Here is a 14,102-nt window from a genome sequence, read left to right on the forward strand (position 1 = left end):
TGAAGTGAATCTGGCTTCTCCGTTGACTTTGCTTGTCAGAAGGTCGCAAAAGGAGATCACGTGACCCCAGGGAACGTGGCGACCGTCGTAAATATGAACCAGTTGCCCAGCATCTGAATTTTGATCATGTGACCCCAGGGATGCTGCAACGGTCATAAGTATGAAAAACGGTCATAAGTCACTTTTTTGGGGTGCCGTTGTAACTTTGAACGGTCACTACGCAAACTGTTGTAAGTTGAGGACTGCACGTAATTAAACCCATGACTGAAAGATGATGGTCTCAATTACTGCTGTTCTTCTCTGTCATGAAAATCAATCAATCAATCAATCAATCAATCAATCAATCATATCATATCTTTGCATGTCAACCCGTAATTATAAGAACTCATTCTTTTGAGTGCCACCCACCAGGGACCCCCAAATTTGACTCAAAACCTTCTAGCATGGAATCAATTGGCTTGGAATAATAGAATGAAACGGGACAGCACAGAATGGAAAAAAAAAATATTTTATTTGGGAAGGTCGAGCTGACGCTTGACTTGATTCCATTCTTGTTTCCGCAAGATACTCCGTTGAATTTTTCCAGCTGCTGTTTTGGGAAGCTCTTGGACGAATTCTATCTGTTTGGGGGAAATTAAAAAAGAAACATCTTTTTTTTTCTGCCCCTTCGTGGCAGCCCTGAACTCCGTGGATTTTGGAGGGGAGAGGGCACGTGGAAATCCCAGGACTGTTGGCCAGGCGAGGAAATAAAATTCAATAAAATAAAATATAAAATAAAATAAAGAAGGCAAAGGGAAATTGCTTTGGCAACACTGCCAAGAATCAGCCTACATTTCAGTCCCCATTAACAATCCACAACTTGATTGCGTGTTTGCTTACCAATTCAGACATATGACTAGATTGCAACAGCGATCATTCACTTGTAGAGAAAAGCTTATAAATCAGGCTCTCAAATCCCGTAACTTACACGCTGGACCAACCTATAGATTTATATAATCCTATGCTGCAGGAGCATCCATAGGGTATAGTTTAAAAAAAAAAGCCAGGATAGTGTGCCACAACAGTGCAACACAATAGTGTGAATCGCCTTGGCTTCAGTTGCAACATTGTGGTCCACCATCTTGACTTTTTCGAACATCTGTAAAGGGCAGAAGGAATAACCTGAAGGAATAGGAGAAGGAGCTACAAATAAGAAGAGTCAGATAAAAGAAGGCAGAGTCCAGGACAGACGTGTAATTTGAGAAAGCACCTCCAACGGAATGGATGGGGGGAAAGAAATGATGGAGCTTGCAGAGATGGCAAAGTTAACTGTTCTAATCAGAGAAAAGAGTGTATCTATTTTTTTTTTCTACTTGGAAACCACTTCTGGACTTTGTGCTTGAGACAGAAAAAAAAAAGTGAAACCTTAATGTTGAGTTTAGCTGATTAAATGAGCTGTTGTTATAAATACAGTAAAAAGTTGAGTCTGTAGTGTCGGTATATATTTTACTTCACCGAAAAATGTTGGAAGGCAATGCTTTTTTCCCCCCTTCCCTCTTGCTCCTCACTATTCTTCCCCCCCTTTCGTTTCCCCATTTTCCTGTTACCTTTATTTTCATTTTATATATGATAATCTTAATAAATAATTTGCAGGTGGTCCCCAATTTACAATGAAGCAACAGAGATTTGGGGCTCAAAGTCAAAGTCAAGGACTACTGGCATAAAAGTGGAATTGGTAGGTGTGACTGGCTTCCTAGTCTGATCTACCTTGAAGGGCTGGTGGACACCTCACCTATGCTGCATTTTCCAAAGCCACCAAACATCCATTCATCAACCCAGAGGTAAGCAGCCCTCAGTTATTCCTCCTTCCATCATTCTCTTCTGCAACTTCCCCACTCAGACTTGCCTTCCTGGGATATTTATATGGAGCTGTAGATTTTTTCACGTGGTCCTGGAGTTCTTGGATTAACGCCTCTGGATTGCGGGACAGAAAAGCAGGAGACAAGATGATGAACGCTTTGACTACCTGTATGGGCACAAACATACCTGGGAGTGAACACCTTGAGAAACAGGTTATAAAGCTGGTCCATGAATTATCTTAATCATGGTTCAGATTAGCCAATGCAGATGGGCGCACAATTCAAACCTGACCTTGTAGGCTTTCCGGGACATTTATTTTCTACCGTACCTATTTTCTATTTTTTCCCCCCAAGAGCTGACTTCTGTCCATTCAGCCTGTACACCGTTCTTTCGTGCCGTCGTTTCTCTCTTATTGGTTGAGAAACAGTTCCTGGGGAGTGGCTAGTTACAGGTAGTGTTCAATTTACATTCATTTGTTCACATTACAGGGTATTTCTTTGTATGTGTAATATGATTTGTTGAGCTCTCGATGCTCTCGTTGGCTTGCAAACATGTTGTTGCCCAACTGGATGCCATAACATCATCAGGGGGAGTGGGTGATGCTACCTAGTCAGGTTTCCTGCAGTAGTGGAGCTGATGATATTACTTAGCTGGGTAATGAAATGTCTGCAAGAAAGCCACAAAGCTCAGAGGGCGCCAACAACCCCTCAGTCTTCCTCCTTTTCCTCCTCCACTCTGCAAACTCCTCTCCCTTCTAGTACCAATGAACCTAGCTGGGTCATGAAACGTTTGCAAGAAAACAATCAAGCCCAGAGAGCACCAAGGATCCCACAGTACTCCTCCTCCTCCTCCTCCTCCTCTCTGCAACCCCCCCTCTTCTAGCACTGATGATGTTACCTAGTTGGGTCATAAAACATCTACAAGAAAACCCCCAAGCTCAGAGAGCACCAAGGACCACACAGTCCTCCTCCTCCTCCTCCTCTCTGCAACCCCACTCACTTCTAGCACTGATGTTGTTACCTAGTTGGATCCTAAAACGTCTGGAAGAAAACCCCCAAGCTCCGAGAGCACCAAGGACCCCACAGCTCCACCCTGAGCTACAAATATTTTCTTCTGGGGGATAATTTGTGGTATTTGGACCTAGCTTACCTCTCCTCTAATAGGATCTGGACTGCTGACAACAGCTGATTCGACCACTGCTGGGTGTTCGATCAAAGCGCTCTCCACTTCAAAAGGACCAATGCGATACCTAAGACAGAAGTTGTGGTTTTTCAACTCTTCTGCAAGCGGTAAAGGAAAGAAACCAACTTAGGTCTGGAGAAGGAAGCCTACCCTGAAGAATTGATGATATCATCGGCCCGGCCAACGAACCAAAAATAGTCGTCTTCATCTTTGACCGCTCTGTCTCCAGTGATATAAAAATCCCCACGTTCAGTGGCTGCCGTTTTCTCAGGGGTATCCTGGAAAGAACCAAGCACGACACTAGTACACTATAAAGCGGTATGGACACTTCACGTGATCTTGATGCCATCTCTCTGTTGATGCAGCCTAGGACTGCCTTGGCTTTTTTGGCAGCTGCAGCACATGGCTGGCTCACATTTAAGTGATTGTCCACTAGGACTCCAAGATCCCTCTCACAGTTACTGCTGTTGAGCCAGGCACCACCTATTCCATACCTGTGCAACTGGAATAAATGTATACTAATCCCATTTATTGACGTGTATGTTAAAAAAATTCATACTTACTGAATACCTCAAGAAAAGACAAAATGGTCGTTTGGGTTTGATTCTGATGGCCAAATTTCCTTCTTTCCCAGGGGGCTGAATATTTCCTTCCTCATCAACAACCTTCAGAAATAAAAGCAAAGAGTCCATTGGGTGAGCTGCGCAGTGTAGAAATATGGTAAATAAATAAAGTATTGCTCTGATTGCATTTATTGTTAGAGATCTTCTAGTCGAGGGGTCTTCAAACTTGGCCCTTTGATGACTTGTGGACTTCAACTCCCAGAATTCCTCAGCCAGGCACGCTGACTGAGGAATTCTGGGAGTTGAAGTCCACAAGTCATGAAGGGGCCATAGTTCCCCCACGCTGGCTGAGGAATTCTGGGAGTTGAAGTCCGCAAATCATGAAGGTGCCATAGTTCCCCCACGCTAGCTGAGGAATTCTGGGAGTTGAAGTCCGCAAGTCATGAAGGGGCCATAGTTGCCCCACGCTGGTTGAGGAATTCTGGGAGTTGAAGTCCACAAGTCATAAAAGGGCCAAGTTTGAAGACCCCTGTTCTAGTCCAATTCCCTTCCCAAGTCAAGAGTCCTTATACCATCCCGGTCAAATGTCCAATCGCCATTTGTGACCTTCCCAGATGGCTTCCGACAAGCAAACTCAATGAGGGAAACCAGACTCACTTAATGACATGATTCAGTTAACAGCTGCAGCAATTTGCTTAACAACAACTTTGGGGGGGGAAAGGTAGCAAAATCAGGCACCATTCACTTAAACAGCCGCCTTGCTTTGGTCCCAATTGTGGTGTTAAGTCAAGGACTACCTGTACAGTACATTATTTTTCTTTTAGAGGTGACCAGCAAAAGGAAAGCCATAAAGAGGATGACATCAATGACCACGACATAAAAACAGCCTTTAAAAATTGTATTGTACCGAATAGCAAAATTGGTCCTTCTTACTTGGACATCATAGGGTGGAGATGCTTTCCCCAATGAGCCTGGCTTAATTTTCATTCCTTGGACATTAGCACAGATTGTTACCTGCAAGGAAGAGGAGGATGGAAGACAAGGCGTCAGGACCCATGTTCAGAATGAGGGGATGGGATCAGACCCAACTTTGAAGGAAATACAGTCGAGTCCTTAGTGCTCTTTGAGGTTGGCTTACAGACATTTCATTACCTGACTAGCTGACCTCATCAGTTCTAGAGAGCGTGGGGTTTGCTCCCTGTTTACATACAACAGCTTGCCCTATGAAGTGTTGGTGGGGAGACACATAGAAATAATTCATAAACTGTTCAAAAGTGACAATAAAAAAAACCCAAGAAACGAAAAGAAGGTCCTAAGAAGAAAATACATCCTCTCTAGCAATCACTACCCAGATAAGCAGGGATTAACACCAGACAAACTATATAATAATGATGATGATGATGATGATGGTGGTGGTGGTGGTGGTGGTGGAAGGGACCTTGGAGGTCATCTAGTCCAACCCCCTGCTCAGGCAGGAAACCCTATACCATTTCAGACAAATGGCTGTCCAGTCTCTTCTTAAAAACTTCCAGTGTTGGAGCATTCACCACTTCTGGAGGCAGGTTGTTCCACTGATTAATTGTTCTAACTGTCAGGAAATTTCTGCTTAGTTCCAGGTTGCTTCTCTCTTTGGTTAGTTTCCATCCGTTGCTTCCTGTCTTGCCTTCAGGTGCTTTGGAGAATAGCTTGACTCCCTCTTCTTTGGGGCAGCCCCTGAGATACTGGAATAACTGCTATCATATCCCCCCTGGTCCTTCTCTTCATTAAACTAGACATCTCCAATTCCAGCAACCGTTCTTGATATGTTTTAGCCTCCAGTCCCCTAATCATCTTTGTTGCTCTTCTCTGTACTCTTTCTAGAGTCTCAACATCTTTTTTACATCATGGTGACCAAAACTGGATGCAGTATTCCAAGTGTGGCCTTACCAAGGCATTGTAAAGTAGTATCAACACTTCACGTGATCTTGATTCTATTCCTCTGTTAATCTAGTAGAAAACAATAGCCTAATTAAGGAACTCCTTTTCCCAGCAACATTGACAGGACAAGATGCTGTATATAAACAGGCCACGCTCCCTAGCACTAATCATGTTACCTAGTTGGGTAATGAAACGTCCGAAAGCAAACAACCAAGATTATAAAGCACCAAAGTTTCCCAGTTGAACTACAGAAATTCTCTATCAAAATGAATATACCGTTTCAGTTTGTCCGTATGCTTCATGGATATCCAACCCAGTCTGAATCTTCCACTGCTCAAACACTTCCGGATTGAGTGGTTCCCCACCAGTCACACAGTGCTTCAAGCTCCTGAATTTATAGCTTGAAAAGAAACAAGAGTCAATCAATAATTCACTGTTTCCTCGGCCAGTTGATTTGGCATACGTTTGGAAGGAAATGTGACTTTTGCTGCCCCAAAGAGACAATCATTAATCTCCATCCCGCTGCTCGGTCACCAAGAATGGAGCTCAACCTGAAGATTTACATTTATTTGAGGTCATCTTAGCAGCTCAGGATAGCGTGAATATTGCCTATTTATCTGGCTTTGAAATCCCAGGTGAAAGGGGTCCAAGAATGGAACCCTCGAATTCACATCTCCTTTATAATGTAAGACATATTCACTATATGGGGTATACCTTCAGTTGTGCAAGAAGGCAATCTTAGGAAATTATCTTACCGCAATTTTAAGAGGGCCATCCTTCCAAATTGAGCATTCATGAGAAAATAAGGACTGTCCCATGCAAGTTCATAGTAATAGCAACAAAGCAAAAACAAAACAAAACCCAAACAAAACCTAGACAATTCCATTAAATTTCTAGACCAGGGGTAGGCAACCTTGGCTCTTTTATGACTCGTGGACTTCAACTCCCAGAATTCCTGAGCCTGCCATGCTGAGGAGAAAGGGAGAGGTTTCCAAGCTGAGCCATGCTGGCTCAGGAATTCTGGGAGTTGAAGTCCACGAGTCAGAAAGCGGCCTAGGCCTAGGCCAGAGGTGGGCAACCTTGGCTCTTTTATGACTCGTGGACTTCAACTCCCAGAATTCCTGAGCCAGCCATGCTGAGGGGAAAGGGAGAGTTTCCAAGCTGAGCCATGCTGGCTCAGGAATTCTGGGAGTTGAAGTCCACGAGTCATGAGGGGGCCAAAGTTTCCCTCATGCTGGCTCAGGAATTCTGGGAGTTGAAGTCCACGAGTCATAAAAGAGCCAAGGTTGCCTACCCCTGCCCAAATGCCTGAATTTTGATCACGTGACCGTGAGGAAAAAATATTTAAATATTTAAACCAGGGGTCTTCAAACTTGGCTCTTTTGTGACTCGTGGACTTCAACTCCCAGAATTCCTGAGCCAGCATGGCTCAGCTTGGAAACCTCTCCCTTTCCCCTCAGCATGGCTGGCTCAGGAATTCTGGGAGTTGAAGTCCACGAGTCATAAAAGAGCCAAGGTTGCCTACCCGTGGTCTAGACTTTCAATTTTCATGTTGTCCTCATTCTTCAAGTTTTGTGACAAAAGGTACCTGGTGGCATTATGCTGAACCATCATCCTGTATGCAGTAGGAGCCGTACAGAAAGTTGTTATCGGATACTTTACCAGAGTCTAGAATGGAGGAAAGGCATATGCAATCAACATGAAGAAAATGAATATGCAATCAAGGTAATACGCAATCAGACTTGACCTAGGGTTTCCCTCAGAGGGAAATGACCCAGCCTGAAGTTTAAGACAGGCAGGGCTGCACTCATACAACATGCTAAATCCGAAAGTCAAGTTGTTGCATCTGCCTGAAATTCTATACTCAACAGTGTTGGCCGGTGGGGTCCTTGGTGCTCTCTGAGCTTGGCTGTTTTCTCGCAGACGTTTCATTACCAAACCAGGTGCCATCGTTAGCGCATCCTTACATTTAATATGACTGTAGGTTCAAACTGGGGCAGATGATGCACAAAGACACAAGACCCATGGATCCATGGGGCGAATAAGTTGCTCCAAGCAGTCTTTACCCATCCTGGATCTGAAGTATTCCAGAAAACAGTTGAAGGAGACAGATTCAACCAGTGCCTGTTCGAAAAAATAATAATAATGTACAAGTAGTCCTTGAATTATGAGCACTTCGGGACCAGAATGTTCACTGTTCAGCAAGTCGATTGTTAAGTGAGACACACCCAAAGTTTTTTGCCATAGGTGTTATGGGAATCATGTGCTTCCTCATTGACTTTGCTTGTTGGAAGCTGGCTGGGAAGGTTGCCAATGAAGATCACGTGACCTGGGATGCGAACAACCATGGTAAATACATACCGGTTGCCAAGCGCCCAAATTTTGATTACGTGACTTTGAGGATGCTCCGAGGGTCATAAGTGGGAAGACTGGTGGTAAGGCCCTTTATTTCAGTGCCATTGCAACTTGGAATAGTTGCTAAGCAAATGGTTGTAATCTGAAGATTACTTGTTACTTGGCACTCTCCCAGTTCATCGTTAAGCAGAGCAACTGTGCAATTCAAGCCTTGTTATGGAATCATAATGTTCATAATCAATAATGCTGTAAGCCGCCCAGAGCCTTGTAGTGAGATGGGCAGCAATCAAGTTAAGTTAAATCAAGTTATGTCACGTGAAGTGAAGTGAAGTGAAGAAGTCAAGTGAAGTCAAGTGAAGTCAAGTCAAGACAAGACAAGTCAAGTCAAGACAAGTCAAGTCAAGTCAAGTCAAGTCAAGTCAAGTCAAGTCATAACTAAATAAATAATCCAGGACTTCAAAAGCATGCCATGATACTACCTGCCACTGGATGCAAATCCAATGCCATAACTGCAGTGGGAATGTTCCACCATTTTGGGAGATCCAGTGCTTCCGCTTGTAAAGTAGATCAGCATTAACTCTTCACTTCTCAACTTTACACAATCGTGGTCACCAGAGGCTGCGCTGGAAAACAAGCAGATTATTATTGTTGATATGTAATTAGACTGGAAAGGGAGATTTTGGGGTGGGTGACTGGGAAGGGTCTTTCATAATTGGGATTTACATAGATCACGAATGGAATTTTGGGAAGTTTCTGCACGTCTGGAAGGCAACATCTGTAACTCTTCCAAGAAATTCAGAGCATCTTAGTCAAGTGTGCGATGCAGATATATTTACAACCAGAACTTAAGGAATGTGGGACAGCTGATTGTTAAAAGAACCAACCTTGGTTCCTATTTATTTATTTAATTTATATCCCGCCTTTATAATTTTTATAAGCAACTCAAGGTGGCGAAAACCTATCTAATACTCTTTTCCCCTCCTATTTTCATCACCACATATGCAAGACGGGTTGAGCTGAGAGAGAATGACTTGTCCAAGTCACCCAGCCGGTATTCATGCCTAAGGCAAGACTAGAACTCACTGTCTCCTAATGATTGGCCCAAAGTCACCCAGTTGGCTTTCATGTCTAAGGCAAGACTAGCACTCACCATATCTAGGGGACTGGCCCAAGGTCACCCAGCTAGCTTTCTTGGCCAAGGCTAGACTTGAACTCTCGATCTCCCGCTTATTAGCCTGGCGCCTTAACCACTAGACCAGGGATAGGCAACCTTGGCTCTTTTATGATTCGTGGACTTCAACTCCCAGAATTCCTGAGCCAGCATGGCTCAGCTTGGAAACCTCTCCCTTTCCCCTCAGCATGGCTGGCTCAGGAATTCTGGGAGTTGAAGTCCACAAGTCATAAAAGAGCCAAGGTTGCCTACCCCTGCACTAGACCATTCTTATATTGCCCAATTAAAAAAAACCCTCATAAAATAATATTCCAGCCCAGAAGATGGTGATGTAGTTCTGACTTTTATTGGAATACGTACTGCAATAAGTCCCTGAAGTTCAGCCAGCCCTCTCGGCTTCTATTGGACACAACAAGCTTGGTTTTCAGAAGTTTGCAGTCAGCCGTAATTGAATCCACTGCAAGCACAGACTGATCGGCCACCACAATGCCTTTGGCTTTGGAAGCTTGAATTCTATAGGAAATGTCTTTAGCTGTTAACTGAGGTGTTCCAGGAATAAAAATAATCCCTAGGGGGAAAAAGCAGGGAAGAAAGTGCTTCAGAGAAAAGCAACTAAGATGATCAAAGGCCTGGAGACTAAAACAGACGAAAAACGGCTGCAGGACTTGGGCTTGGCTAGTCTAAAGAAAAGAAGAAACAGGGGAGACATGATAGCAGTCTTCCAGTATCTGAGGGGCTGCCACAAAGAAGAGGGGGCCATGTTATTCACCAAAGCACCAGAGGGCAGGACGAGAAACAATGGTTGGAAACTGATCAAAGAGAGAAGCAACCTGGAATTAAGGAGAAACTTCCCGACAGTGAGGACAATCAACCAGTGGAACAGCTTGCCTCCAGAAATCGTGGGCGCTCCATCACTGGAGATTTTTAAGAAGAGGCTAGACAGTCACCTGTCTGAGATGGTATAGGTTCTCCTGCTTGAGCAGGGGGCTGGACTAGAAGACCTCCAAGGTCCCTTCCAGCTCCATTCTATTCTGATCAGAGAAACCAACATGAAGCGTCCATTCCATGGATAAAGTGAAGCTAGTGTAGGGTTCCTCTATGTGGGGGCCAATAACAGTGGATGGATTTTCCAACATGGCCACATTGGCCAAGGATAATAAGAGTTTGGTCTAACGTATCTAGAGGATTGGGCCTTTCTCAGGTTGGAAAATGGTGATTAAAACAAAAAAAAATCCTTCATTGCTAAGTTCATGAGATGAAATTGAGCCTCCCGCTGTCGCTCAGCCTACCCTACCCTCCCATTGCTTGGGAGATGGACAGGTAAGGACATACACTGGCACTCTTAGGTAGAGTGTCCACTGGGTCACTTCTTAGGAATGTCCACCGGCACTCTTCCTAAGAGTGCTGCTCACTGGGACATCTCTTAGGAAAGTCCACCGGCACTCTTGGGAAGAGTGCCCATTGGCATTCTTAGGAACAATGTCCACTGAGACACCTCTTAGGAAAGTCCACTGTCACTCTTAGGAAGCACAGGCAGAGGGTTGTCTTCCCTATAACATTGACTAACCTGTTCGCATACAAGCCAGAACGAGTAGCCACCACTCTGGAATACGAGGCAGAACGATCATAACTTTGTCCCCTCTTTGGAAGCCACAAGGACCAGTGAGGACATTGGCAGCTTTTCGGGACAAGAAAGCCAGCTCCTTGAAGCTCCACTTCACCTCTTCGTCCTGACTGCTGACCCACCAGAAGGCTGGGTTGTGGACTCGCTTTCCATCCTAGTGGGCAACTCAAGAAGTTAACATTCAAGAAGGGGTAGCTGAAACCTATCCTAATCCAAACAAGATCTCATGGTCAACTGCAAAAGAAAAGAAAAGGTAACCAGGAAGCAGAGAAACGGGCACATCCTCCCCTCTCAAAGCTTGCATGCTTCCAGTAATAACTTTGTGGGAAGAATCCAGAGAAAGAAATATTTTGGGAAATATTAAAAAGGCAGAAGATATTTCCCCAAAGGATTTTAGAGGCAAAAACCAACCCACCCACCCCGCCTTCCCAGTCTCTCTGCCCCAAACAGAAACCAGGTCTGCAGAAATGCAGATGTGATAATCTTGTCAGAAATATTGGAGTCAGGAATCTGGGATTAGAAAGATAAAGATCCCTAGAATCAACAATCCCTCACACCAAAAAAGTCCAACAGTCATCAGCCACAGCCCCAGGGAAGCAGTATATGACCTTTTGGACATAATAGGATTAACTCACCACCATCAGAATACCAGAAAGGCACACACAGACTCAGGTCAAAGTTCATGCCACAGGAACAACTCCAGACAAAAGCCCAAGAAGGTATAAAAACCCACCGCTCCCTACTACATGTGGTCAGTTTTTCCCAGAGCTATCTTTCTGTCTGGCTCTCCTCTTCAATAAACTACAACCTTCTTTCTAAAACAGTCTCCATGTTGTTTATTCCCGGCTTGGACTGGACCCTGATGAAGATTTTTCTTTTAACAACTTCATACCCTACCTAGCTGTGGTCCTTTCCCCCCCAAAAGAAGTGCAAAATGTTACCTTTTCTTCTTGGGTCCATTTGTCCACCACGTCGCTTGCAAAGTTGAAGTACTCGGGCACTTCCTGTTCGCCCCGATTAACAGCTTCATAATATGAGGGGATCAAAGAAGCTAAGCCCCTCTTTGCTTGTTGAAGGAAAACCCAAGGAGACCGCAGATGCCCAAAACACTTGACAAGGACTTTCATGACACCAGCTTGGGATCAGCAATCAATGGTTGATTTCCTGCAAAAACAGGAGAGGGGAAGGAAACGAAAGGAAGGTGATGAAGGGATGGAGAAGGGAAGGCAATAACCCTGAGATTTTTTATCAAGCTACAGGAGCAGCTGAGGAATTCTGGGAATTGAAGTCCACAAGTCATAAAAAGGGCCAAGTTTGAAGACCCCTGTAATAGAGCAAAGATACTGTGTGGCTCTCCAACATATTGACTTATTGCTTGTCTGAAAAATGCTCCTGACAAAGGGTATAAAAAAACCAATTTCTTGGTCTACACCTCACCATACACAAAATAGCTTATTCTGCTGTAAGTGCCCCATCTTGGCCACTTATAGGTTGATGCTGGTCTCTCTGAAGGCTGATGCCTACTCATGCATTTTGCCCAACAGACCTGGTCAAAATTTAAGAGGTGTGGATTTCAGGTCCCAGAATTCCCCAGCCAGCATGGAATTCTGGGAGTTGAAGTCCCCTCAACCGACAAGTGCTGAGGCTGAGAAACACTGCCCTACTGGAACAGGGAAAGAGAGAGTTATCAGATCTGGTCTACCTTGTAGGACACACACTTGAGCTGGGAACCACCACACACTTGAGCTGGGAACCACCACACACTTGAGCTGGGAACCACCTCCAGCAGTTTGGGATCTGAGACCTGTAACCATTCCTTAAAAAACAGAAAAACAGTTTTATCATTTCTGTTTTCTTAAAGTGGGAAGCAGATGCTAATTGTAGCATACACCCCAATGCATCCTAGTTAAAATAAAAAAGGGGGAAAATAAACTCCCCAGAAATAGGAATGTACACTTAGAAAGTTAGCCTGCTTCAAATTCAGAGTAAATGGTTGAAAAGTCAAGCTATTTCCTAAAGACACCACTAGATGGCGCTTTGCCACACAGGACCGTACTAAACTCCGGTGGGAACCATTTTTTCCCCTCTCTTTTATCTGAATTTCTTTCTATTTATTCCTTTAAGATTAGGAAAACCAGCTGTCCCTTGAAGGATCTGGAAGAACAAAGGAAGAAGAAGTCTTTGAATGACGGGTGAAGTGCAAGAATGACGGGTGAATGACGGGTGAAGTGCAAGAACTGTTACGCACAGGGATATGTTACGCATATTAGGGAAAGTTTCAATTTGGTTCCCATCTCCAGGTGGTTTAAAAAAAATACTCTGAAATACTGTGGAGATGCTTTCCATCTTCCTAGGAAGGACCTTTTTTTTTTTTTAAGAGCACATTTCCTTGCTTACCTAATCTCCCACTTCTACATCACTTTGCATCTTTTCGCAACTATTTCTGCAATTCCAGAAACGTCCAGCTCCACGCACAAAACCTGGACACAAAATTCACACGCACCTTTGTTCTGCCTCCCACTGGCTCTTACAGGGAGTCCTTGACTTACCGCCTTTCGTTTAGCGACCGTTCAAAGTTGCAACGGCATTGAAAAAAGTGACTGATGACCGTTTTTCACACTTACGACCGTTGCAGCTTCCCTGTGGTCACGTGATCAAAATTCAGACACTTGGCAACTGGCATGTACCTACGACGGTTTGCAGTGTCCCGGGGTCACGTGATCCCCTTTTGCGGCCTCCTGACAAGTAAAGTCAATGGAGAAGCCAGGTTCACTTTACAATGGGGTTACTAGCTTAACAACCGCAGTGATTCCCTTAACAACTGTGACAAAAGAAATTGTAAAGTAGGGCAAAGCTCACTTAACAGGTGTCTTGCTTAACGGCAGAAATTTTGGGCTTCCTTGGGGCCGTTAAGTCGAGGACTCCCTGTACTCAGTTGCATAAACAGAGCTGGCTTCTGACATTTCTTTCCAAGGAGCAGACAGCGTTGTCGTGGGTGGATTGCATTTCTCTGTCGGTGGTCTTAACTCATTTGCCTAAGTAGCCCCCCCCCAAATCTAGGAGGGTTATAACACTGGACGTGTTCATTTACGGCAGGATTGCTGAATTAAGGAAAAGTGGATTTTTGTTGCTGTAAAAGAGGACCTTCCCACCAGCTTCTAGCCGATCTTATTATACAGAGATACCAGGAACTAAATTTGGAGGCCTTTCTGCTTAAAAAACACAGATTATCTCTGAATTCTAGTCCCTTTTTCTTAAAAGGAAGTTTGAGGGGGGGTAATATCCAGATATTATATTAATCCACTTATGCTTGCGAATGTTCGTGATCTGAGGGCAGGAAGTTGGCAGAACCTCCGGGCTTCGTTTTGAAGAATAGCCTGGATTTACCGCAAATCGAGAACGCTGTCTTGAACTTACCAACTTCCAGACTTCTAGAAGGGGAAGGGAAGGC

General features: G+C 44.3%; 1 protein-coding gene across 1 annotated transcript; it reads right to left on the bottom strand.

Moving 5' to 3' along the window:
- Positions 1-509: 509 nt before the first annotated feature.
- LOC107296915 (acyl-coenzyme A synthetase ACSM5, mitochondrial-like) lies at positions 510-11,778 on the bottom strand. Its single transcript, XM_015826275.1, has 13 exons — positions 11,593-11,778; positions 10,595-10,805; positions 9,388-9,595; positions 8,336-8,479; positions 7,469-7,625; positions 7,090-7,169; positions 5,778-5,901; positions 4,518-4,598; positions 3,585-3,686; positions 3,172-3,299; positions 2,989-3,088; positions 1,886-2,005; positions 510-620 (listed from the first exon to the last, which is right to left on the bottom strand). The coding sequence occupies exons 1-13, from the start codon at positions 11,776-11,778 to the stop codon at positions 510-512; spliced, it is 1,752 nt and encodes a 583-aa protein (XP_015681761.1).
- Between the last annotated feature and the right edge of the window lie 2,324 nt (positions 11,779-14,102).

The sequence above is a fragment of the Protobothrops mucrosquamatus genome, unplaced genomic scaffold, assembly GCF_001527695.2.
Source record: "Protobothrops mucrosquamatus isolate PMUCROS unplaced genomic scaffold, P.Mucros_1.0 scaffold_209, whole genome shotgun sequence".
Taxonomy (NCBI): domain Eukaryota; kingdom Metazoa; phylum Chordata; class Lepidosauria; order Squamata; family Viperidae; genus Protobothrops; species Protobothrops mucrosquamatus.

Coding starts and splice junctions, on each gene's coding strand:
- LOC107296915 (XM_015826275.1), bottom strand. CDS start 11,778: ATGAAAGTCCTTGTCAAGTGTTTTGGGCATCTGCGGTCTCCTTGGGTT. Junction 10,806..11,592: donor AATGGACCCAAGAAGAAAAG/GTAACATTTTGC, acceptor GTTGCCCACTAG/GATGGAAAGCGAGTCCACAA. Junction 8,480..9,387: donor AACTTCAGGGACTTATTGCA/GTACGTATTCCA, acceptor CTTGTTTTCCAG/CGCAGCCTCTGGTGACCACG.